General features: G+C 52.6%; 1 protein-coding gene across 5 annotated transcripts in view; it reads left to right on the top strand.

The window, feature by feature from the left end:
• The window catches only part of DHX30 (DExH-box helicase 30), a 32,438-nt gene extending 8,645 nt beyond the window's left edge, over positions 1-23,793 (top strand). For all 5 annotated transcript variants that reach the window (XM_068673147.1, XM_068673146.1, XM_068673144.1 and 2 more), the window contains 18 exons: positions 3,402-3,532; positions 5,781-5,891; positions 7,574-7,929; positions 9,050-9,176; positions 9,816-9,965; positions 10,667-10,819; positions 12,391-13,212; positions 15,147-15,225; positions 16,058-16,162; positions 17,193-17,368; positions 18,413-18,619; positions 19,004-19,085; positions 19,565-19,758; positions 19,849-20,008; positions 20,274-20,431; positions 20,618-20,721; positions 20,886-21,025; positions 21,678-23,793. In XM_068673147.1, the coding sequence (XP_068529248.1) occupies positions 3,402-3,532; positions 5,781-5,891; positions 7,574-7,929; positions 9,050-9,176; positions 9,816-9,965; positions 10,667-10,819; positions 12,391-13,212; positions 15,147-15,225; positions 16,058-16,162; positions 17,193-17,368; positions 18,413-18,619; positions 19,004-19,085; positions 19,565-19,758; positions 19,849-20,008; positions 20,274-20,431; positions 20,618-20,721; positions 20,886-21,025; positions 21,678-21,913 (3,491 nt within the window). In that variant the 3' untranslated portion in view covers positions 21,914-23,793. The remainder of the gene's footprint in view (positions 1-3,401; positions 3,533-5,780; positions 5,892-7,573; positions 7,930-9,049; positions 9,177-9,815; positions 9,966-10,666; positions 10,820-12,390; positions 13,213-15,146; positions 15,226-16,057; positions 16,163-17,192; positions 17,369-18,412; positions 18,620-19,003; positions 19,086-19,564; positions 19,759-19,848; positions 20,009-20,273; positions 20,432-20,617; positions 20,722-20,885; positions 21,026-21,677) is intronic.
• The last annotated feature ends 1,642 nt before the right edge of the window (positions 23,794-25,435 follow it).

Raw genomic sequence — 25,435 nt, 5'->3', positions numbered from 1 at the left:
ATTTGTCCTTCTTTAGGCAAGAACCACGCGTGGGTTTTTATTTCTGTGTGTACTCAAAGGGAAGCTTGGTCAGGGTCTCTAGATGATGATTTAAAAAAAGAAAAAGGTGATATTTTGGTGTGTTCTCAGCTGGTGGAAGCTCTTTTCTCTTGCCATCTCTCCCTAGTAAAGTGTGCCTGGGCTAATTCCTTATGAAGGGGCTCTTTTGGAGCCCCAAGGCTTTTTTCCTTGTGAATTTTTGATCTGTTAGGAGCATTCCTCACTGAGATGAATATGTACGCAGGAGCTTGCATCTTGGTGAGCGCCGCGTTTCATAGTTTGTCCTTGCTGCTCATTTGTTGCTTCTCCAGGGAAGACAGGAGCTGTTCAAATCGATGCAGCGCTCCTCTGTCTGCCTTGAACGAGACCACGGGCCGTTTACTTGTGCTCTTGCTCTACCTGATGGTGTCTTCACGTGTCAGATTTGTTGAGGTTAATAGAAGGCTTAGCCACTACAAAGAGGAGTTGTTTTTTTTTTTCTTTCAGAGTTGCTTGGAATTATTGTTGGCTTCCACAATCACGTTAAGCTGAAGCACTCTCTGTTTTGAGGAACAGGAATTAGTTAACTGGCTTCATTTGGCAAACCCACCCCGAGCTGCCTGTTATCTGAGACAGGCTTTTAATATTCCTTCGTGGTCTCGGAGCTGAGGTGTGGACACCACGCGTGGTTCTGGCTCGACTGGAACTGGGCGTGAAAATCAGCTTTTTTGTGTTGTTTTTCAGGGAGTATGAGTCTGTATTCCTTGCCTCTGCAGGGCTGTGCCTTCCATTAGCATCGTTCCTACCCAAATATCCGTTCTCAGCAGTCAGAGAGCTCAGGCACTCTCCGGGTGAGGGTGCCAAGAAATCCAATCTGTCGGGGAGGAAACATTCTGCAAATCCAGGGCTGCGGTTTGGGGTTGTTTCTTTAAAAACTAGGAGCGAGGCACGGCTCCGTGCAAAATAAGAGCCTTTCAGCTCTTCGTTTCGGGGTAAGAATGGACTGAGGGTGATCCATCAAGCCTCGGAGTCGCTGTAGATACGTCAGATGGCACTGCTGAATATGGCATTGTCAGCTGTGAAGAAGACATTGTGTCTCAGCTGGGAGTTCAGAGCCTCAACTGCAAGCCAGATCTCGGCTTTGTTACTTAGAGCCCCTTTTCTTTGCTTGAGGATGGATTAAATATTTAGTCCTGTCTGAGGAGTCACCTCAGAATCTGAGGAATTGGCTCTCCTTAGGTAAATGCATTTTTTTTTTCCCGGGCATTTAGAAAAAATGCACTTCTTGCCTCCATCTGTTCCCTATCACAGAATTCCTCGGGGTATTGCTTTTGAAAGGAGAAGCAACCAGAGGCCAAATAATACAGGCTGCTGCTGGAGGGTTTTATTTATGTCTCCTTTATTAAATGAATTTAATAGGACAATTGGGAATTGTGCTACTATTCCTCCCTCCGAGCGTCCCAGCACCGTGGGTTGGAATAGACGTGTGGAGGGCTAAAATTTGGGGCACTTTTTCCAGTTTTCCTGAACAGGTGGAAGCCTGAATGTGGCGGTGCTTGCTGTGCGGCCAGGTGGGTGCCTCGTGTTTGCTGTGAAATTATAGAAAATTGGCTTGTGGTTTGCTGAGACTGAGACTGTTTTCATGCTGCCCTGGCCAGCTCATGGACAAGAGGAGTTCCTAACGTAGGGTTCTTCCTCCTCTGCATCCCTCTGAGGTGTTTGAGGGGTTTGCTCAAGGATTTGTGAGGAACAGCAGCCTGAGGACTCCCCTGTTATCCTTCATAACGGTGCTACTGGGAGTGGTGGAAAGCTGTTGCAAGCTCTTTTTCCCCGTTGGTGTGGTCAAGGAGACGGCGCAGGTTCCAGGTTTGTTTTGCTGCTGCCCACAGGTAGAAAACTAACCCCGAACGGAGCCAGTTGCCAGTCAGACAGCTGTAGGGTTACAGAGCAACCTGTCCTCAGATGATACCTGGCTCTCGGTGTCCTTATCGCAGGGCCCCGGGGTTTTGTTTCAGCATCCATCTGCGTGCTGAAGAACCCAAACTCCTGTGGTAGCTGGGCTGTTTGGCTTCTGGAAGCCGTTTCTCTGAGGTTCAGCTGGTTCTTCTGTGCTTCCAAAGAAGAACTTGCAAGCCTGGTGTTAATAATTTCTTTTCTGAGCCCTGAATCAGCACTTTGGCTTTTTGGTGCTGCTGTTGGAGAGGGCGATGGGATCAGCAACGTGGTTTTTGCTTGACTTTACCCCAGGATCTCCAGTCTGACCTCCTGGTAACTTCACTTTTCTCTTGAATGAAGCTTTGTGACAGTGCCTCGCTATGCCCACATTGCAGGACTCTTTACCTAAATACTTCCTGCTTTTGAGGCCGTTCTGTCTAGCTTCATTACAGCAGCTCTGCAATCAGAGATTTTAGGCAAATGTAAAAGCAGCTCTCAGTGATGCTCTGAGTGTCATGGACGGGCCGCTTCTCACTCCTCAATTTGGTAGCTCCACCAGGAATCCCCAATTGTGTCGTGCTGCCCCGATGGTCCTCGTGGGTCCCACTTCAGAAAAGTAATCCCCAGCCCTCGTGGTGGTCTGCGAGGAGATATTAATGGAGTTCTGCCCTTGCAGGATGGGAGATCCCTTTCCCTCTTCTGTTCCTTGCACTCCCAAAATGTTCTTTCACGTTTTCAATTCCTGATGAGCAGCTCTAAGGAGCCACTTTGCGTGTTGTCAAGCCCCCCGGTGTAACCCCGAGGTGGCGCGCGTGGCTGAGGAGGCGGCTGCAAATCCCAAAGTCTGTTCGAGATGCTTACTGCTCAGTTTGTTTCTGATACCAAAGGATGGCAACAGAGCCACTTCTGCGTTCACAGCGAGGGAATGGCACCGGCTCCGAGTTCTGTGCTAGGCTGTTTGCATTCAGGTTCAGCTGGGTGTATTTTGTCTGACGTTTTTTCTGGTGATACCGTGTTTTTTTGGGGGGGGGAAAACAAAATCACAACGGTTTGGAAAGACTTTTTAGTGTCGCAGAGTTAGGGCTAGCATCGAGTTAGACTGTCAGCACTGCACTTTTAACTGGAAGTTTTAAATTCATACTTTGAAAGGAGGGGAAAAGCAATCTCTGCGTTTCAGGAGAAGTGTTGGTGATGCTGCATTTCCAAAATGTCCAACGATGCTGTATAACCTCGTGTTTGGTGCTCAGGAGACTTTACAGTCCTGCGTGCTGTTCTGCTGAGGCCTGGAGACGTTGGTGAACCTCTGAGCTTCTGCCTGCTGCCCTGTCTGTAGCCCTAGAGACATTTATGCTCCCAAAGCAGGTGTTAGGACATGTCTTTGAACAGGACTGCACAAGAATTGTAAGACATTTAGCTCTTCTGTTGTTGTTTTTTTTTTTCTTTTTTAGATTCCAGAGACTTGTTGAAGGAATTTCCACAGCCTAAAAACTTGCTCAACAGCGTGATTGGAAGAGCCCTGGGCATTTCTCATGCAAGGGACAAACTGGTATACATCCACACGAATGGGCCGAGAAAAAAGGTAATCCTCTTGCACCAGGCACTGGTGGTAGGTGGGTATGGTGTGAATGAGCTAGGAACACTGCTAAACCTGGAAGTAACCCTTTAGTAGAGAAAGTTCTAGCACATAAAGTCCATGTAAAAGTTGTACTGTAATATTTCAAACAAGATTTCCTCACTTTTTGCTGTTTCTCTATTTTCACGTGCTTCAACACGTATGTAAATGTAGGTGCTATCCACCTCCTTATTGTTTGTGGAAGGATGAATTTTTGCTCTTTTTGTCCTTTAACGGGCTTTCCTTAGCAGGAGGACACGTAGTTTGCTGTTGAGTGTGTTGGGCTTTGTAACCTACTGCCTTAGAAAATGGTAATTCAGTTCTATATGTCGGACCTTAGGGCTACATTTTGTTTCTATATTGTAAGAGAAAAATGCCTAAGAAAGCCTAAAACTGCAATAAGATAGATTTTCTTGGAATGGAGAGGCTTCTAGTACTACTTAAGGGCAAAGTTAAATACCGAGGTGCTTGTTGGTAAATGAACCAGAGGAATTCCAGGCAAACATTTTGCCAATCAGTTGGAGCTTGGATGTAAGACTCTCACATCCCATCTCTGTGAGGAATCGAGCAGTTCTGAACTCACGGGTGCTCTGTGTTCAGGGCTTTGCCTCCTCCCGTTGTACAACCCCTGTGGCCCCAGGCCTCTCGCTCTGCCTCGAGCAGAAGCCCATTCCAGCTGAAGTTTAGCTGCAACGTACATTCCAGGAAAAGATTCAGTTCTGATGGATTAACATTTTCCAATAACATTCTGTCTTAAAACTTCCCAGACACTTTTCATTACCTCATCCTTGAGAATACGCGTGTTTTAGGCAATACATTACTGATGGTTGCTTTGGAATTCCTTCGTTATTTGTGTTTCTGTGTTACTTGCCTTTCCTCAAGCAGCGGTGCAGCTTCCTAGCTGATGTTTAGGAATGCCATACCTAGTGCCTCAGCATTTTTAGTCTCTGTAATCAGTTCAAATTCTTGCTAGCACTAACACAGATTAACGTCGTCCATAACTTTAGATTTCTTAAAAACAAACTTACAACAAAAAATAGAACAGCTCTTGTAGAAAACAAGTGCTGTTGGGGAAAAAAACAAAACAAAAAAATAACAGGAAGAAGTGTGGGGACAGGAGGACAGGTGGGACAAACTGGGGAAGTCTTGGTTGGAAGTGGACAAGACTTTTTTTGTGAGCGCCAAGTAACCCGGCCTTCACGAGACAACTTTTTTTCTCAGCAGCTCTGTGTCTTTTCATGCAGAGTCCTTAGGCAAAATACGTAGCAATTTTCTGCAGTAAGATGAGATTCAGATGGCAGGCAGGCAGGCAGCCAGATGGAGGCTGTTGAAAAGTCAGGAGCCTTTTTTTTTTCTAGCCTTATAGGTGGGGTTTTCCCAGCGGACCTAAATGCCACCTTTCATCTTTGCTGCAGAAACGGGAGAGAATTCCTACGGCATTTCCCTCCTTTGAGCCTTACAGAAACTCAGCTGCGGCATCTGCGGGGCCGGGAGTCGAGCGAGCTCTTCCTTTGGAGCAGTTTTTACCAAAGGGCAGGGTTCAGCTCTCAGTGTTCTTTGCAGGTTTTTCAGCTTGGAACCAGCTGTGCGGGGAGAAGAGGAGCTCTGGTGGTGCTGTTAGTTCCGTCACAGCTTGTGCCGGGCAGCACGAGCTGCAGGCTGCTGCTCCTCTGCCCGAGGAGCACGGTACCTGCCTGCGTAACCACGGGGCAGGCTGATGCTAATTGAAACTAGGATAAGGAAGCAGAAAGATTTGCTCGCTGTTACAACTGGAAATGTGTTGGAGAGTGCTTGTTGCTCCTCTGGTGTGGTGTGCTGCGGTGCACACAGGAGCAGTTACCCTGAGACTGAATTGTTCTTTTAACAAGCTCTTGGCATTTGATTCCTCGGGGCTGACACGCTGCCACCTGCGAAGCTCCGGCCCGTGGTACGTGGTGCTGTGCTGGAAAGCAGCCTGCTTCCTGGGCCTGCCTCAGCCACCCAGCTTCTGGGTGGCTGTGGGCACCTTGTGTCTGGTTCCAGGCTTTTGTTTGTGTGGTACTGGGATGTAGCATCCCATAAAGCGACCCAACAAGCAGTTTGTTTGGGATTTTCATTTGTAGTTAACCTTCTTTATCCAGAATTCAGAGATGTTTGAAGTAACAGTGCTTCTGGTGGAGGGGCTGGGTTGATTGGTCTGTGCTGTCTCACTTTGCTGCTTATCTTTGCTTTTCAGAAAGTCACTCTGCATATAAAGTGGCCTAAGAACGTGGAAGTGGAAGGCTATGGGACCAAGAAGATTGATGCTGAGAGGCAGGCAGCAGCAGCTGCATGCCAGCTCTTCAAGGTGAGCTTTTGCCCCTTAGCTCGATGAACCAAGCCCTTGAGCATGCAGGCTTTGCCCATTTTGGTGTGTTGTTTTACTATTACTGGTTTAAGGTTGTGTTAATCTGCCTCTTATTTGTGTCTGGAAATGGTCGATGTGTGTGCAGCCACCATCAAGCAAGTACTGTGAGGTTCTAAAGGGCACTCAGATGTGGTGTGACAGCAGCCGTCTGAGGATAAGCTGCAATCTTGTCCTCAGCTCTCCCACTAGCTCTGTCTGTAACCTCGGGCAAGTGACTTTGCTTTTGGAGTTTCCCTTTCATCTGTGCAGTAGGAACAGCGCTTCCTGTTAAGGAGCCTAGCAAAGGTGCCAGGTGCTCTGACAAGAGGAGCTTTTGGATTTGCTTGCAGGGCAAGAAAGCTACGTTAAGAAACAGCTATGTAGTTCTTAACTTAAGCCTTCAGAAGTTAAAGATTGCAGCGTTAAAACTAGAAGTTTCTTCAGCTGCCTTCTGACGAGGCAAGTTGCTTTGATCCTGTGATTAGCAAAACTTGTTCCAGTGACTGCCTGACCTGAAGCATGGTGCTCGTTCAGTTCACGTTTGGTGGAGGTGTATTTTTGTTTTATCCTCACAAATCAACATTCAATGAAAGCATTGTTTTGAGCTTTCTTGGAAAGCCTGGAACTTTGCAAGGGGGGAAAAAAAGTCCCACCTACACTTGCAATAATATTATTCGCTAAATTTTGGGAAATGGTTCAACTGTGCTTTCAGTTCAGAGCTGGAAAACAACAAAAAGACAACCCTGGGACTGTAGATTAAGCATGCAAAGTTTTAAGCCATGTGCTTTGCCAGCTAGACCTCTAACCAAGAGAAACCCTCATAATGGGAGGCCTTGTGCAGGCCCAGCTCCAGAAATAGCTACAGATGCTGCTCTAAGTCAAGAGTCACCAATTCAAGAAAAGTGGTGGAGTTAATTGGAGTGGAGATGAATGCAGTGTTTGAGTACAGTGACTAGCAAAGTGAATTCTTGCTGTCCTAGGCACCCCTGCAGCACAAAACAACACCACTCAGAGGCCTAAAGATGTAACTTTTAATGTATTGCAGTGGTCTGGTAAGATTCAGTGCGTGATACAATCTAGGTATGCCTGGAACTTCGTGTAAGGCTCAGTCCTAAACGTAGGTGGTGGGCCAGCAGAAACTGGGAACTCTTCTGTTTCAAAACCCGATAGATTTGGGAGATCTTGATACTGCTTCTGCAGACTGAAAAGAGAAGGAAGCAAAAAGAAAGGAAGGGAACCATTCACTGAATTCTCACCTTGTGTTATCCCAGGTTATATTTGTTTGGGTTTAGCCTTACCAAACAGATGCATTCCATGCTCTGAGGTGCATTTCAGAACTTACAAAATAAAAGGTTTAAACAATATTTAGTAAAATACCCATAGATCTAGCCCAGCCTGTCCAACAAGCTACAGGATACCAAGCAAGTGTGCTCTGGGAAGGGAGGTTAGCAAATGGATTTCCTTGAAGTACTAATACCTGGAGGAAAGCTTTTTGTTTCTGCAAGTCCCCGTTCTTTCTCTCCTCTTTCTGTGTGATATGAAGAAATTCCTCCTGCATTTCACTCCTTTCCCAGATGTTTTGGTGTCCTGCAGTTGCCCATCTCTGTCCCTTTACTGCAGCTAACTGCGTTTCTCTCCTGCAGGGCTGGGGTTTGCTGGGGCCCAGAAATGAGCTGTTTGATGCCGCAAAGTACCGGCTCCTCGCAGACCAGCTTGGCTGCCCCGATGAGAGGTGGTGCTCGGAGGGCAAGTGGCGCTCCAAGTCCGGACCTTCTCTCGCCGACTTGTCCACCTGCTGGCGGCGCATGGAGCCGGACGACACCATCCAGCCCATGGAGCAGGGCCGCATGCCTAAAGCGATGCGGAGAGAAGAGCTGGAGGAAGGGGAGCTGGAGGAGGGAGAGCTGGAGGAAGGGGAGCTGGAGGAAGAAGCGATCGATGTTTCCGATTATTTACCTATGGCGCATCAAGATGCTCGAACCTCAGGCAGAGATGCGAGGTAAGGGCTTTGATAGCTGCTGGTGCAGGGCAATAAAAAAAAGGGTTTTCTTAGCTGAGGCAGCCCTGTGGTTCCTCCGAGTTGAGCTGCAGCTTTCCGCGTTGCTGGTGTGACCTTAAGGAGGCTATAACGAGGTGGGGATCGGTCTCTTCTCCCAAGCATTAAGTGATAAGACAGAGGAAATGGCCTTAGGTTGCAGGAGATTTAGGTTGGGTAATAGGAAAAGGGTTGTGAAGCATTGGAACAGGCTGCCCGGGGAAGTGGTTGAGTCACCAGCCCTGGAGGTCTTCAGAAAGTGTGTAGGCGTAGAGCTTAGTGACGTGGCTTAATGGTGGACTCGGCAGTGCTGGGCTAAAGCTTGGCACAAGCTGATCTTGGCAGTCTCTTCCAACCTAAATGATTTGTGATCCTATGACCTGTAGGTGAGCCGATCACTGAATATTTTGCGTTCTTCCCTGAGAGAGATCGGGGCAGCCTGGTCTGGTACCTGGCTGTAATCACCGGGGAGTGTCAAGGTGTCATCTCTGGAGTCCTCTCCTTTGGGTCGAGTGCTGCCTACCTGTTTGCTCCCTTTCTTATTCTTCTGGGCCTAAAGCAATTTCTATACCCAGAAAACTGCGTATGCAATTAGGAGTCCGTTTCTTGATACCCCTACCCCCACAGTTTTGGGGGCAATATTAATATATGCTCCTTTTCGTCCCAGTAGTTCCCCGTAGTTGCTTTCTTGGCTTCATGTTTTATGAGCACAAATTTTAGATTTTAATAGTCAACGGGAGAAAAAAAAATCAGTAAGGACCTGGTGGTGGTGGCTGTAGGGATGCTCTTTGGATGCAGAAATAACTTAATGATATTTTGTGTTGTTGTTTTTTGTAGTTTTTAAAAACAACTTAAAACCTGTTGATGGTATTTGGTTTGTAGTACTAGTGTAAAGGCTTCCTTGCTTTTTAGTCCTGCACTGAGTGATAATTCTGGGACTGACAGACTTTAGCAGCAAGGCACAACTTGACTTCTCTGATGTGAAGGCACAGATAACCTTGATCTTAGTCACAGACCTGAAGCGAGGTGGGTCTGAGCACAGGGTGGCTGTTTGCATATCCAACTGTTCTCCTCTTCCATCTAGCCGAGGAGGGAGTTCCATCGAGATGACAGACGACAACACTGCCATCCGTGCTCTGACGCAGTTCCCACTTCCCAAAAATCTCCTGGCCCAAGTGATTCAGATCGCCACCTCTTCCTCCACAGTCAAGGTAAGGAGCTTGGGGACTGACCTGCAGGGGATGAGGCTCAGAGACTCGCTGCAGTCTCTTTGGATGCTCCTTTGGGCAGCTGAGAACTGGGGAGAGACGAGGCCCAGAAAAATCAGCCTGAAGAGCAAGAAAAGTCTTAGTGGTAGGAGCTAAGGAAACAGAAGCACCGGGAACATTGTTACTTGAGGTCAGGCCAACAGAGGAGCTGTTGGTGTGAAGGAAGTAGAATATTTTCTCCTGATAAGCTTGCATTTCCCCTAATATCTGCAACAAGCACAAGCTGGTGTTACTCAGAGAAATGTGTGAGTGACAGAATCTTTCCACACCTCGACTCCTGGCAGTATGTGGTGATTCTGCCCCTCGGTGTGTGTCACCCAGCTCCCTTCCAGACCTCAGGCACTTTAGCAAGCCCTAGCTGGGCTCCACCCCGTGTGCTGCCAGGGGTGTGCTGCTCACAGCTGGCTGCTCTCACTCCTCCTTCAACTCATGAGCGGAATTTAGTGCAGGAAACTTGTTCTAGTGTTGGAAAATAATACTGATTTCAGCTCTGCTTAGAAATACCGGGGTATATTTGAAAAATTTCTGCCTGTGTAAGCTCTTAGCACCCCCCCAACCTGATGTTGGTTACGTGCCTTTTAGGAATACATGCAGTTCCGCACAGTAGGTACCAAGACCAAGATCTGCAAACTCACGCTCCGCTGGCCCTGTCCCATGACTTTTGCTGCCAAGGGCCGTCGCAAGGTGGAGGCAGAAAACAAAGCAGCGGCGTTGGCCTGTCAGAAGCTTAAGGTAAGCACGTGTGGTTCCCACATCCCATCTCCAATCTGTCATACATAGAAGTTCTTTGCACCTCACTTACCAGATTTGAAACTAATGTTGTGACGCCTAAAACTTTCTATTTCTGACTTCATGCTCAATAAACACATTTTCAAACCTTAGGATCCAGTCCAAACTGCTGTTGTACCCCTCAGGCATCCCCCTGTGATGACCCCTCGAAGGCTGTTGGGCTTGTTTTGATTCCTCAACAGAGGGATGTGTGGGGATTGCTCCTGAAGCTTTTTCTCTTGGACCCCTCAGTGCTGCCTGCTAAGACAGACTTACCTTCCTGTTCTTGTAGCCACACTGCTGTGTTAGGTTTTGCTGCAGATGCTTAGAGTCAGCAGAGGAGAAGTCCAAGAAGATTGTGTAGGGCTTAGTGCTGAGCTGTCACAATGAACCAGAACCACAGCGAGAGTGGCTGCTGTGTTTTTGATGGTTCTGTTTGAGAAGATCTTGTGAGCACTTTGTGGGGACAGGTAGCAGTTTGCTTCTGTGTCTGTTTCACCAGAGCTGTGATAGGCGCATGTTTTTGCCATGCCGAAAGCAAGCAGTGATAGATTTGAGCTACGGGGTAGGGAGTTCACCCATCAGAATTTGTAGGACCTACACGTGCCAGCAAATTGCATGCAAGTCTTGTGTCTGATGGTCTGGTTTGCCTCTCCTCTTCGCAGAGCCTTGGCTTAGTGGACAAGAACAACAACCCTCTCAGCCACGCCATGTACAACATGACCTCGCTCCGGGAACTTGGTGAGAACCAGAGGAAACCCTGCCACATCAAAGTTCCTGAAGCCACCCTGCGCAAGATTGAGAACTACCTGAATCATGTAAGGCTTCCTCAGGTGCCTCAGAACCACCTTTGGCTGATCACGTGTAATGTCAGAACTTGGACTGCGTGCACATGGGTTGAGAGCTTCATGCCAAAATGGTGGGGGGATTTAGGACTTGATGCTTCGCCACAAAAGTGGCGAAAAAGTGGCGAAACTTCTCCATGGGGAAGGAGACCCTTTCTGGGCAGAGGGCCTTCTCTGGATGTATTTGTGATGTTTGTCTGTATTGTTTGGCCTTTGAAGTGTTGGGGAGTGCAGTTTTTGCTTATAGCTGCCTCTTGTAGGCTTATGACCTGTGTCTTATGCAGCTCTTGCTAACATAAAGCCCTGGTTATACCTTGTTGCTTTACAAGAACCAGGTGCTGGTAAATTTTCATTTTTCCCTTGGGAGTTTCTCTTACAGCACTCCTAAGGTATTGATGAGTGCAGATCCCCAGCACTTGGCAGTGAGGTTGCAGGAGATCTCTCTTCATGCTGTGGGGTGGACACCCAGGGGTGCTGAAGCAGTGCCAGGACAGGTTTCCTTGGGAGCATTCAGTGCCAAAGCAGGAGTTAGTGCCAGCGTAAGGTGAGGATGGGCATGGTGCAGGTATAAATGTCTGTAGCTCATCGAAGTAATTAAAAAATGATGCCTCTGTTTGGAAGCTGGCAAGTCACTGTGCAGCACTCCTGGTGATGAACACTGTAGGTCTCTGGGGATGTTTATAAAATCTTAGGGATGCTGTAAAGTAAACCAAGTGGTAGGGAGTATCCTAGGGAGCCAAAACCAGGCCTAAGGCAGCAGACATTTCTGAGTGACCTGTTAGAGTGGCTGATTTAAGGCTGCGGTCTGCCTGCCATGTGTATGTCAGGCTGTGTGTGGAAGGCTTGCCCTTGGGACCCTGAGCAAGGCTGAACCCAAAGCTACTGATCCATCTGTCACTGAACTCCTAATCCTGTGAACATCTTTGATTTGTGGTCTAGCCAGTTGCTGACCTGCTGTTGCTCCTTTTGGTTATTCCCATAGGATCTTGGACTTTTTTGCCAAGATTGGATGTTTCTGGCTCAGCTGAACGCTTATGTTTCGGGCAAGCTAAATGTCCGGGCTTCCTGGGGGAAAGGAGGGTGGTGGTGCAACCTGAGTGTTTCAAAAAGCTGACTTCTGGGGCTGTTGCAGCCCCTGCGTGCAGTGTAGCTACTGACCTGGAGAGTTCAAGATGCTGTTCTGGGCCTGTCAGTTCAGGTGTTGGCCCTAACATATCTGTGAGAGCAGGCTGCAAACCTCAGGGGATGCAGCGAGGAAAATGCAGGGAGCTGCTCAGAGTTGCATTGAGTTCATTGAGTTGAGGTTATTTCAAGTGAGAATTACTTCTACCTAAAACCTGAAGGGTACCTAAAGAAAAAAAAAAAAAAAAGGAGGTGGGCTACCTGAAACCTGAAGAGTTTGATAAAGCTTTGTGGGCACTGATAAAGCTTTGTGGGCTCTGCAAAGCCAGTCTGGCCGAGTCCATTCCAGGCACTTGTTTTTCTGTCCTGAGGACTGTTACCGAGCTTCTCGTCCCCTCACACCTTTCTCCGTCTTCCCCCAGTACCCAGTGGACATCAGGGAATCCAGGCCCCGGATTGCTGATGACATGATGAACCTGAGCAAGGAATCGGGTGCGATCAGCGATGCCATCACGGGGAAGACCTACATCCCCATGCTGGAGGCGGAGGAGGTGCGCCTTAGCCAGAACCTGCTGGCCCTCTGGAAAAGGAGAGGATCCTCGTGGCAGGAGAGCCACCCGCTGCCGGTGGATCCTCACAAGGACACCATCCTCTCGGCCATCGAGCAGAACCCCGTGGTCGTGATAGCAGGAGACACGGGCTGCGGGAAAACCACGCGCATCCCTCAGCTCCTGCTGGAACACTACATCCTGGAGGGGCGCGGCGCCCGCTGCAACGTGGTCATCACCCAGCCCAGGAGGATCAGCGCCATCTCGGTGGCCCAGCGCGTGGCGCAGGAGCTGGGGCCCAACATGAGGAAGAACGTGGGCTACCAGGTGCGACTGGAGAGCAAGCCCCCCGCCCGGGGGGGTGCCCTGCTCTTCTGCACCGTGGGCATCCTGCTGCGCAAGCTGCAGGGGAACCCCAGCCTGGAGGGCGTCAGCCACGTGGTGGTCGACGAGGTCCACGAGCGAGACGTCAACACGGATTTCCTGCTCATCCTGCTGAAGGGCATCCAGAAGCTCAACCCCGACTTGCGCCTGGTCTTGATGAGCGCCACGGGAGACAATCAGCGTTTCTCGCATTATTTCGGGGATTGCCCCGTGGTCAAGGTGCCGGGCTTCATGTACCCGGTGAAGGAGTACTATCTCGAAGAGATCCTGGCCAAGCTTGGTAGGCACCGACACCGGCACTACGAGATAAAGGTGGGTGTGCAGCGCGGCGCTGAAGCTCTTCCCCTTGGGTCAGGGGATGGCTTTGGGCGTATCTGCAGGGCCTGGAACCGGTCCCTCGTCCTGTGGCCCTTGGGCATTGTTTGCTGAGCTTTAATTCCAGGTCAATCCTCCTGAGCTAAGATCAGCTTAGCAGAATCCCTTGTATTTTAATTAATTTACGGATAAAAGCGACTTCAAATTTAAGTTACTGTTGTCCCTCTGTAAGGGGAAGTTTGTTTGACCTTTCCCTGCTCAGCCTGGTGAGGTTTCTGTCAGCCTGAGGAGGTTCCTCCTGGTGGCTGAGCGACCACCTGGTTGTATCAAGGACTTCTCCCAGCCTTGTATCATCAGCAGACTTGCTGAGGGTGGCCCCTGGTGTTCAGGGCCATCTTCCTGTTCCTCTCGTGGCTGGTTGGGTTCTTCCCCTGCTCTTTTTAAGCTGTCCTGACTTAACTTCCAAATTACTGAGACAACAGCTGCTGCTCTGTGCCTGGTGGATTGGAAGGCTTGGTTTTGCCCTCCCAAATTTCACTTTAGCTACTCGTGAGGTGCTGTTGGGTAGAGGTACAGCTTCCAAGTCTGGAGAGCAGGAAAGGGACTGCACATTCTCACTCCTCAGCTGAGGAAACTGGCAGCAGTGGTGACCAGGGCGGGTGCCAGATGGAGCCAAACCCAGGCTCCTGAGCTTCCTGGCTCCTCGTCCTGGGGAGGCCATCCAAGAACAGGCATCTGCTCGCTCCAGAAGATGCTTGGGAAGTCTGTGCACCTTTCTGCTGTCTGCTGCATGGCTGCTTATTTATCTGCGGGTGTCCTCCTGCACTCCCAGAACCTCCTGAGCTGGGGGAGAGAACCCGTGGTGGTTTTCAGTCCTCCTGTCTGCACACAGGGCAACCTGAGGGTTAAATATTCATCTGGGATCATCGTCCGCGAGCTGCTGGAACACCCAATGGCTCGGGGATGTGACTGCTTCCCCAGGGAGCCTGTCCCAGAGCCTGACCACCTTCTCAGTGAAGATTTTTTTGTTAATGTCCAGTTTGAACTTCCCCTGACGCAGCTCTAAGCCATCCCCTTGCTCCCCCTCTTGAGGAAGCTGTAGGCAGCAGCGAGGCGTCGTGCTTTTAACCCTGCCAGCAGCCGAAACCAGGACACAAGGTCACCCCTCGCTCTCCTCTCGAAGCTGAGCAAACCAAATATCTTCAGCTGCTCCTCATAAGCCGTGCCCTTGAGCCCTTTCACTCCTTTATTGTCCTCCTTTGGGCACATCCTGGTATTTTTGGGCTCCAGAACATAACAGATAAACAGTGCTCAGTACATGAGGTGTGGCCGCAGCAGCGCTGGGCACTTTGTCCAGGAGGACACTGAGAGACAGTCACAAAGTCTGCCAAAATCCCCAAACCCCACCGGGCAGGCAACCTCATCATAAAGGGGTATCAGGCCAGTAAGGTACGGTTTGTCCTCGTGAACCCGTGCTGGTTTTGACTGCCTGGAGTAGCCAGGGTCATGAGAATGAGAGTGACATGAGCACGCTCCCAGTCAGCTGCGACCTCTGCAGATTCCCCAGCCCATTAAGCAATAACAGAGGATTTTGGAGTCACATCACCCAGCTCTTCAGTACCCAGGGATGAATCCTTTGGGCCCCGTGGATCTGCGTGCGTTGGGCTGCAGCAGCAGATCCCACACAAGTTCAGAGTCACTGGGGAGCTTATCACACCCCACGGCACGGCTCTGCTGCCCATTTTTCTCCCAACACCAAAGCTTTTATACTCCACCACTGAATGAGATGGCTGTGGCTGAGACAGGCACGTCACTGCGCCCCTGAGACCACCTCTAATTCCAAACAGCAGGGCTCGGAGGGCGCCTTCCCCAGTCAGCTCCCTTAGTGCACGTCTCACGAGTTGTCCTCACTGTGCTTCTGTTTTATCCAGCAATCAGATGATGAATGCGTCCTTGACCTCGATCTGATCACCGACCTCGTACTCCAGATTGATGCCCACGGAGAACCAGGTAGGTTCTGCTTTTCCCCCTTCCCCTTTTTTCTGGGGGGAAAAAACGTTATCTGCAGAGCACAGCCCCTGTGGACAGAAAATGTTGTGCTGAGTTCTGCAAGGCCGCCTGGAATTCCCGGTGAGCTGAGTGGTCTCAGTCTGCTGTGACCTAATTCTTTGGCTAAGACAATGTATGAGTCCTCATGCCTGAGGCAGGTTAAGGTGCCTGGTGCTCCAGGCAGTTATGCAAACCCCTCTGCTGGAGTTTGGAAAGCTGTCTGGAAGCCGGGTTGGTTGCTGATTCCCGTGTCGGTGTACCTCGAGGTCCTGGTGTCCTGAGACACCCCGCTCCTGGGATGAAGCTGTGTCTGTGCACCAGTGTCTGCAGCCTTGTGCTGCTCAGTGCAGTTATTTTCCTGTCTTGGGAGGATTTCCTTCCCTGGGTGGTGATGTTTCTGTAAAGGAGGATTTTTCAGATGTCTTCTACTAGCTTGGAAACACTTAAAGCTCTTCGAAAGCATTCACTCCCAGAACACAGCCAGCCTTGTTTCCTTTTACCTTCAAGCTTCTGAGGAGTTGACAGAGGCAGGTACAGCCGAGCAGGCAGGCAGGGGACATTTCCCTGGGTCTGACTTCCCTCACGGCTGCATCTGTCCTCGGTTTGTGACGAGAAGGGTGCAGGTTTCCTCAGCTGGCAGGGTCATTCCAGCCCTGGCCCTGCTTCTCTTTGGGTTTCTCGGGCTCAGGGTTGCTGTGGGCTTGGGAATAAGAGGTCCTGTCTGCAGTTTCTGAGTCTCTAGGATAAAAATTGCTCTTGGATTGCTAGATTAAGTGTTCTTGCTGTGTTACAGGTGGGATCCTCTGCTTCCTCCCTGGCTGGCAGGAAATCAAGGGAGTGCAGCAGCGCCTGCTGGAGATGCTGGGGTCTCAGAACAGCCGGTACCTCGTCTTACCAGGTGAGATGGCAGGGCCAGATTTCTCCCCAGGATTCGGGAGGAGAGGCCAATTGCCTTGATCAACCCCTTCAGCTGTTGCACACAGATAACAGAGCAAGTTTGTGTGCTCTGATGTATGCAAAGGCGTATGTAAAGCACAACTAGCTCCCAGCAGAGGCTATCCTAAGCAGCGTGTGATTAAAGAAACTGGCTTCCTGTCTGCCTCCAGCAATGCAGATGTAGGCAAGGAGGAAACTGCCGAGTTCTGCCCTGCTGTAGCTGCATGCTGAGCCTAAATAGAAAAGCTCTTTGGGACTTGTTTTGTGGGGTGGAGGTGTGCTCCGTGGTTCATCTTCTAGTGAATGTGATGTTCTGCATCCCGGGAGGGAAATGTAAAACCAAAGCCAGGATTACCCTGCGAGGCTTCAAAGAATTTTTGGTTGGTTGGTTTGGTTCTTTGTTTGTTTTTTAACAGTCCTCCCTATTCAGTGTCAAATAAGGTCAGGAGGGGTGTGACTTTGAACAGCTCAGCTGCTAAAAAACGCAGGTGTTTTTCTGTGCAAACTGCACATTTTTCTGCTCCCCTGCTGTTCGGTGCAGTTGGTGGGAATTTCTCTGCATCGCTGATCTGTAGTGTGGAAAATCTGATATCCAAGAGTTACAGGCCCTTGTTAAAGATCATTTTTGGAAAGTTAGAGCAGACCACGTAGAGCGTACCCCATCCACCTGCCCCAGAGACCTTTCGGAAAGGGGAAGCCACAGAACTGGACTCTGGAAGAGAGTGGGACACAGATATTCTGGTGGTGCCATTCACCTCCGTGGGGTAGGAGGGGTTCAGAGGTGATGTGGAAGTTTTATTTCACTTGCTTCTTTTTTCCCTGAGGTCTGTCTGGCAGGAAACTGCTGGTGGCATTACGAGTGGCTTCCCTGCCCCAGATTTCTGGAAGTGGGAGCTGATGGCACAGAAGGGCTGAGAATCTTGGCTCACCCTGGCCTTTACGGCAAAGCGCTGAGGCAGGGCAGGGCTGACTGATGGGTTTTTATCTCCTAGTGCACTCTAACATCCCCATGATGGACCAGCAAAACATCTTCCAGCGGCCTCCCCCCGGCGTCAGGAAGATCGTCCTGGCCACCAACATCGCCGAGACCTCCATCACCATCAACGACATCGTCCACGTGGTGGACAGCGGCACGCACAAGGAGGAGCGCTACGACCTAAAGACCAAGGTACTGATCCCTTCTCGCCTCTGCTGGGTGCCTTTGGGATGTGCTGGAGCTCGAGGATGTTTTCAGAGCCGCGTTTGAGAAACCCCTGCAGGGGATGGTAACCACTTCCCTTTCGGCCCCTGGGGTGCTGGCCCCGTGTCCCTGTCTGCGGCCTGATTTCTGACTCATCGTTCGCAGCGTTTGCCTTCAGCAAGTTCCCTGCCAGGCTTCTCAGCAGCTTCTGCTGAACAGGCAGGAGCCTGGTATCTTCAAAGAAATTTCAGGCAAATCCCACTCTTCCCAGCTCTCTTTAACACCCTTAACGTTTGTAGCTTTTCCATTTCCTCTGCCTTTTTCTATGGCTTTGTCATAAGCCTCTTTTACCCAACCAAGGCAGCTCTGACCTACTGGGTGCTGCTCCTTTGAAGCCATCTTGACCCCACTGAGCTTTTTAGTCAGCTGTAAGGGGGGGCGGTGCAGTGCTCAGGCTGCGTTTCTGGTGGTATCAGGCCTTACAAAGCTCCCTGGGAGTCCGTTTTTTAACAGCCTGAAGGCAGCTGTGCCACCGCTGCTCTTGGCGGGAGGGATCCTGGCTACGAACTGCTGCCCCTTCCCTTCCCTGTGTCAGAACATCTCCCAGGGCCAGGTGATGACTCATGCCTTGGAACAGATGTAATTTTAAAGCAGGCTTTTTTATATTTGCCCAGTTTTAACCCAGTTCATCTCGCAGGGCAGTTCCCAGCAGGCCCCACAGTGTCTGTGCATGCAGCAGGAGGCTAGGACCCGGCCCTGGGGGCAGCTCCCAGCCGGGCGCTGCGGTGTGGAGACCAGGCCAGCATCCAGCAGGTGGCATCCAGGTCTCACCCATGTGCTGAGCGGCTCAGGCCTCTGCAAGCAGCACTGCAGGATGCAGGATAATAAGAGCAAGGGTTTCTCTTCCCCTTTAGCAGGGTGGTTGACTGGTCCTGAGGAGTTCCCGAGGTCCGTGGGCCAGGTGGAAGGTTCCGTTCAAAGCAGAGAGAGCTGTGAGAGTATCCACACCTAATTCTTCTCCTCCTTCTCCAGGTGTCTTGCCTGGAGACAGTGTGGGTGTCCAAGTCGAACGTCGTGCAGAGGCGAGGGCGTGCTGGCCGCTGCCAGTCAGGATTTGCCTATCACCTCTTCCCTCGCAGCCGCCTGGACAAGATGCCAACTTACCAGGTTCCAGAGATCCTACGCACCCCACTGGAGAACCTGGTGGTTCAGGCCAAGATCCACATGCCAGAAAAAACAGTAAGCACAATACACGCCTGCAAGACTGCATCTGACTGAGCCAGCAGAATGCGATCTGCCTGGTGCCAGTTCTAGAGATGAGATTTGACCACAAACACGAGTAGGAAAAACCCAAGACGCTGCTGACTCTAGTTCTTGCTTTCCTAAACGCGCTGCTTTCTAGTGAAGTTAAGACCAGGACGTAACGTAGATTATCTAGATCACAGAGTGTGTCTAAAAGGCACTGTGCAGAGATGGAGAGGACCGAGCTCATATTGCTGTAGGCGTACGAGGAGGGGAACTTGTGGCCGTGGGGCAGAGCAGTGGGCTCCTGGAGGCTCTCCCGCTCTCTGGTCTGGGAAACATGCCTTCCCCCCACTCCCCATTCTCCATTGTGTGTTGCAGGCGGTTGAATTTCTGTCCAAGGCTCTGGACAGCCCTGACATCAAAGCTGTGGATGAAGCAGTGATCTTGCTGCAGGAGATCGGTGAGCTAAGGCTGTGTCCTGGTGTGGGCGTGACGGAAACAAACGCGTTTGCTATCTGAACGTGGGAAGTGAGAGTTGGCACGGGATCCCGCGGGACAGACTGGGCAGGATTGTCCCTCGATAGGGATGGCAGCTGGTGGGGGCTTCTCCAACTGCACGCCTTGTGGTGCTGCTTTATTTCCCACACGGCTCTGCTCAGGGAGTGGAGAGAACTTCCCAAATTAAAAAATAAATAAATAAATAAAATGGGGAGCACAGAGAAAGAAGGAAAACTGTGACCAGGGGTCCACATCTGGGGTCATGTTGGTCATCGTTTGGCTGTCCCAGCCTCTTCTCTGGTCTCAGGTCCTTCACCCTGGGGGTGGGAGGTTCTGGGTGCCTGTGCTGTGTGCCTCTTGGCAGCTCCCAAAATTGGCTGGCTGCCCCTTTTGGCCCCCTTGGAGCTGACGGCTGTGCCCTCGTGTGCGGCTCTGTTGCAGGAGTGCTGGACCAGCGAGAAGCCCTCACCACGCTGGGCAAACGCCTGGCCCAGATCTCCACGGATCCCCGGCTGGCCAAGGCAATCGTCCTGGCCTCCATCTACCGCTGCCTCCACCCCCTGCTCGTCATCGTGTCCTGCCTCACCCGGGACCCCTTCAGCAGCAGCCTGCAAAACCGTGCGGAGGTGGACAAGGTGAGGAGCCCTCCTAGATAAAGGAAAGCAGAAAAATTGGGGGGAGAAGGGGGGGCTGCTGCCTGACTCAGCCGCGTGTCTGTCGCCCAGGCCAAGGCTGTTCTGAGCCGGGAGAGCGGGAGCGATCACCTCGCCTTCGTCAGAGCTGTGGCGGGCTGGGAGGAGGTGCTGAGGCGCAGAGACAGCCGTGCCAGGGATAACTACCTGCAGGACTACTACCTGTACGGCCCCAGCCTTCGCTTCATCAACGGTGAGTCTCTGAGGCCTCTCCCTTCCTTCCCGTGAAGAGGCCGAAGCATCGGGGAAGGGCACGGTGTGGGAATGGGGATGCTGGGCAGACAAATCCTGGGGCGGGTGCGAGTTCTGCCTCTGGCTCTCAGGAGCCCAGATACAGCCCTGGGGAGGCCCCAGGCAGGAATTTTTCGTCCTGTCCTGGTGCTGAGGCTGGAGCTGGAGCTCCCCTGCTGAGGTCACTTCGTGGTGGGTGATTCACTGGTGCCCTCTCCTCCCCGCAGGCCTTGTCAAGCAGTTCTCGGAGAACCTCTACGAAGCCTTCCTGGTGTCGTCCCCGTCTGACTGCACCATGCCCTCCTCCGTATGTAACCAGTACAGCGAGGAGGAGGAACTGGTCAAGGGAGTGCTCATGGCTGGGCTCTACCCCAACCTCATCCAGGTACCGGCTCCCGCTCTGCGGTCGCTCTCCCGGGCTTGCTGGTGGCTGTGGGTAGCGCAGGGAGGCGTGGAGGTGCCAGGGACGTGAATCTTGTGCTCTCTTGGGACAGTTGTAGGGAAACTTGGGCTGGCTGCTGGTGGGCAGTGCCTGCTCGCTGTGCAGGTGTCTGAGCTGCTCTCGTTTCAGGTGAGACAAGGCAAAGTGACCCGCCAAGGGAAGTTCAAACCCAACAGCTACGCCTACCGGACAAAGGCGGGCACCGTGCTGCTCCACAAGTCAACGATCAACAGGTGAGGGGCCCACGGGTGTGAACAGGGGGTGGTGGCTCCATGCGCTTGGCTTCCCAGCACCACTGGGCTGTGCTGAGGACCCTGGCAGTGCCTCAGGCTCGTGTGCCTGTACCAGAGCGTGAAACATCTCTGGCTGTGCCTGACGAAGCTCTTTCCCTCTGCAGGGAGGCCTCCAAGCTGTACAGCCGCTGGCTAACGTACTTCATGGCCGTGAAGTCCAACGGCGGCGTGTTTGTGCGGGACTCCTCGCAGGTCCACCCGCTGGCTGTGCTGCTCATGACCGACACAGACATCCACGTCCGAGGTGAGTGCTACAAACACCTGCACCTCCTCGTGCTGCTGCTGCCACCCCAGGCGCCCGGTTCCTCCACGAGGACCGCAGCTGGAGGGGCTGCAAGTTGGTCTCGACTGCGTAGCAGCTCGGCCTTCTTGGCCAGCTCTCACCCTGCTTTTTGAGCCTTTTACTTTGAATTTGGGTGGTGTTTTGTTGTCCTGGGCCCACAAGCACAGTGATTTGTGAGCTGCTCTCGGCAGTAGCTCTGCAGGGTGGTGAGGTAACCGAGCCAAAGGCAGGCTGAGCTTTGCCTGGAGGCTCATCCTTGAGGAATGAGGTGTCGGGCTGGTCTTCAGCCATGACTGGGAAGGAGCCTGGGCTGGGAAGGAGCCTGGCGTGTGTTGTTTTAGCCCCTGGGGTTTGGGTGCTGCTGCAGTTGGGCTCAGCCCTAGAGCACAGACGCTGTGCCATGGGCTGTCAGCTGTGGGAAGCGGGGGAAGGATCCCAGTGTGATGGGTCAGAGCTCTGCCAGGCTTTTGGGGAAACGCTTTGGCCCGATAAATCCCCCAAACGGGGCTGAAATGAGCGTGGGGTGGACCTGCGCTGCCCCTGGTGGAGCGGACAGCACCAGAACAGCTCCTCACCCTTCCTGCTTCTCACCCGCTCTCTTCTCCCCACCAAGATGATGGCTGGCGAGCAACAGTCTCCCTGACAGACAGCGACCTCCTGGTGCTGGAGGGAGACTCCTACACCATCCGCCTCCTGCGTGATTTCCGCGTGTCGCTCTCCAAGATGGTGGAGACGTGCCTGTGCTATGAGATGGCAGCCATCCCCGGGGACCTGCACCACCAGCACAGCCAGCTGCTCGACATCCTGGTGGATCTGCTCAAAGGCCCTCCTGGCAGCTTTGGCGCTTAGGCAGAGCTGGAGGATTGTGTGGGGACTTGTAATTTGTATAAAGATGTTCACAAATGTTTATTTAAATAAAAGTTCTATTTATCCCTTGTGAAGTCATCTCTCTCCATCCTAGAAGATTAATGTTGTCTGAATCTCCTGCTGTCGGCTCCGTGCATGGGCACCGTGTAGGAAGAACCAGCGTCGCGCCGCCTGGGACGGACTGCGAGCGCCGATGGGACCCTGCGGCGAGCCTCGTGGACCCCCCACCTCCTCCGCTCCGACGGCGTCAGTCCCTGAACTGGAACTGGAAAGCAAGGACACGGCTGCTGCCGGCCGTCCTCCGCCCCATCCCCACAGGGCCGGGCAGGAGCAGCTCTGGTTCGAGAGCTACTCCGGGCTCAAGAGGAGGACGGATGTCTCGGCTCGCCTGTGCCTGCGCCGGGGGCCGGGCAGAGCGTGGATGCAGCGGCGCAGGGTGGAGATCTCCTCCTCGTACCCCTCCGTGCCCCGAGGACGTCGGAGGGGAGGAAGCCCCGAAGGTGCCGGAGGCGACGTTTGTTCCACGCGGGATCCGAGCCTCACAGCGGGGGCCCTGCCGCCCCACAGCGCGAGCGCAGTCGTGGCGTTATGAGTGTGAGATGTGACTCGTTGTTCCTGATCTGCCTGTACTTTTTGTCTTCTTGCGTTGTTATTACTTTCCTTTTTTTTTTTTATTATTATTATTTCTTGTTCTCCCTACGTCAAGGAGGCCGGATCCCTGTAACTTGTGCAACACAGGACGTGATTGTAGATGCCAGTCTGCCTGTGAGCGCTTTCTCCTGCAGCAGGCCAGGAGCACAGGCACAAAATTCTTTGTTTTCTATGAACAGGGACCATATTTCTGTGGAAGGAGGATTGTGACAGGCACAGCGTTAAAGGAGAGGTCTGGAGTTTAATCCCAGCTTTGCCTTGGATCCCCTGTCAAATGCAGACAGTGACCTACCTCACAGGGCTGTTGTGAGGCTTCGTTGATGTTCGTAACGCATGTGGGACCTCGGGCGGGACAGCGCCACGGAGGAACGCGAAGCGGGCGCTGGGGGAGCCGAGGGGCTGTGCCCACGGGGGCGCGGTGCTGGAGGGAGGCGCTGCCACTGCTGTGCCCAGCAGCTGAGCAAACGGCGGTCGCAGGGCCCGGGAATTCTTTGTTTTTATTCACCAATTTCTTATGCTCTTTGTATCTGAAATCAAGGCGAGGGGAGCGCCCCAGCTGGGCACGCGGCTGTGCCCTGCTGGGGGAGGAAGGGGCTGAGCTCCTGCAGGTGTGGGCGATGGCAAAGGGGGGGTCCCGGCCGCGCTGGGGCCGGGGGCTGCCTGCTGCTGGGGCCACCTTTTGGTTCTGCCACTTGTTCTTCTACTAAGATTTAATTTACTCGTCATGGGCTTTAATTAACGGAGCTGTGCCCCTGCCATCTGAACTGAGGGACTGCAGCGGGGGGTGCGGGAGCCCCGGGGCTCCAGCGGCCGTGGGCGAAAAGCACAAGGGCAGGGCAGGGGGTGGCGGGGGCTCGGGGCCGCTTCTGCCCTCCTGGAGCCGCCGGCCTCCCGCGGGCGGTCGGAGTCCTGCAGCCTGTGTTCACTCGAAACTTTTCATCTTCATTTCACTTGCTTGAGGTTGTCACTATTATTTGACCAGTGTTTGTTTCTTTTGGCCTGTATAATGGGCAGTATGGTTTTTTTCCCTTCCAGCAGGTTTAAAAAAAAAAAAAAGAAAAAAAGAAAAAAAAAAAAAGAAAAAAAAAGACTAAGCTATTGTCTAAATGGTTCAGAACTAGTGTGATATTGGGATACTTCAGTGGCTGTTATGTGATACTGGATCTTTTTACAACATAGATTAAAGACAATAAAAAGGGATAGAGTAGTAACCGCCTCTGTCCTCTTCCTTCTTTTCATTGATTCGCTTTCGGTGGCCGCCCAAAGGCTGGAGCTGGGCGAGGGGCACGGAGACCCCAAGGGAGACCCCAGCCCTGCCCCTGCTTGGCCTCGCGTGGCACCGGCCCAGGGACACCAAGCACCGGGGGAAGGCAAAGCCCATCCCTGGCAGTGCCCAGGCTGGGTGGGGCTGGGGGCAGCCTGGGGGCAGGGGGTGGCCGTGGGGGGCTTTGGGGTCCCTTCCCACCCAGACCCCTCTGTGGCTCTATGTAGAGCGCTCCTAAGCCTGCCTTGAAAACCGAAGCCTGAGAGTTGTGTTTTTTGGAGGGATTGAGGAGAGGGATCACAAAAACAGGGCTGTGCCCCCTCCTCCAGCCCAGCTTCCAGCAGCTCTTGGGGTCAGGACCCAGCTGGGGCTTGGCGGGGCCGGTGCTCAGGAGGAAAGGGCCGGGGCCTTAGGCTATGATCTACATGGGCTCTGGGGGGGGGTTCAGAAGAGCTGTGGAGGGCAGGAGGGGCTGGGTGCTGCCTGCAGGAAAAGCCTTTTTCCTCCCCTACCCCCCAATACACCCAGCCAGCAGCACCCTGAGCTTGACTGCATCCTGGTGAGGAAAGGTAGAAAAACATTTTTTTTGTTGTTTTTTGTTTTTGTTTTTTTGTTGTTTTTTTTGTGTGTGTGCTGGGGAGAGCAGCTCCTCCGGGCTCTCCATTCACAGCTATGGATGGAGCCTCACCACCACCCTTGGCCATTGCTGCACCCGCAGCCCCTGGGGCTGGGCAGAAACCAAAACTCCCCGGGAGCAGCAGGGCCGGGCTGCTCCCAGGCTCCCCCCGCACCCACCCCAGCCCCTTTACCCCTTCCTCTGGGCTCCCCAGGCCCCCACAAAGAGCACGCCATGCTGAGGAGGAACATCTAGAAGCTTTATTTCAACCCTTTACAATAGTAATAATAATCACAACATCAAATCAGGAAATGTTGCTAAGGAGACAGTCGTACAGCCCTCGGAGGAGGGTGACACAAGGCAGAAGCAAACCCGCTACGAATCCAGGCCGTGGCAGGAGGGGCGCTGCCCCCCGCTCCCTCTCCCAGGCCTCACCCCCATGCAAGACCCCCCCCCCGGCCCCAGCCCGCTGCTCCCTCCCTCAGTGCCCCCCTCGGTACGGGTAACGCTGGCGCCGCGCTCCGCCACAGCCGGGCGGCACCGAGGAGACGGTGCCCCTGCTGAGTAATCCTATGACACAAAATAATGAGAATACTTCACATTTAGCCACCGCTTTGCACGCTGCTCACGCCTCACAACAGCCCGGCGAGGTAAGTCGTGATCGTCCCCACCTTGCGGATGGGGAAACTGAGGCAGGGAGGCTCCGCGGCTTCCCAAGGCCATGGGGGAGCCGAGAGCCAGGGTCAGGCCTCCCGGGTCCTGCGCCCTGAGCTCCTCGCCACCCCACTGCCCTCTCGGTCCACCCCGCTCTCCTCCCACGGGCCGTTATTCCCCCACTACGTCTGTACGCCTTGTACCTATGTTACGGGGTAGCTGAAGCTGCAGGCAATGCTGAATGCTGGAGCGGGAAGGTCACAAAGGTGCTGGACGGGAGTCTCGTGTCTGATCATACTCTAGACACCAGCTGGTGGCC

The sequence above is a fragment of the Anas acuta genome, chromosome 2 (assembly GCF_963932015.1).
Source record: "Anas acuta chromosome 2, bAnaAcu1.1, whole genome shotgun sequence".
NCBI lineage: Eukaryota > Metazoa > Chordata > Aves > Anseriformes > Anatidae > Anas > Anas acuta.
The sequence above is the reverse complement of the archived record's forward strand: the minus strand, read 5'-3'. Positions and strand labels throughout refer to the sequence as shown.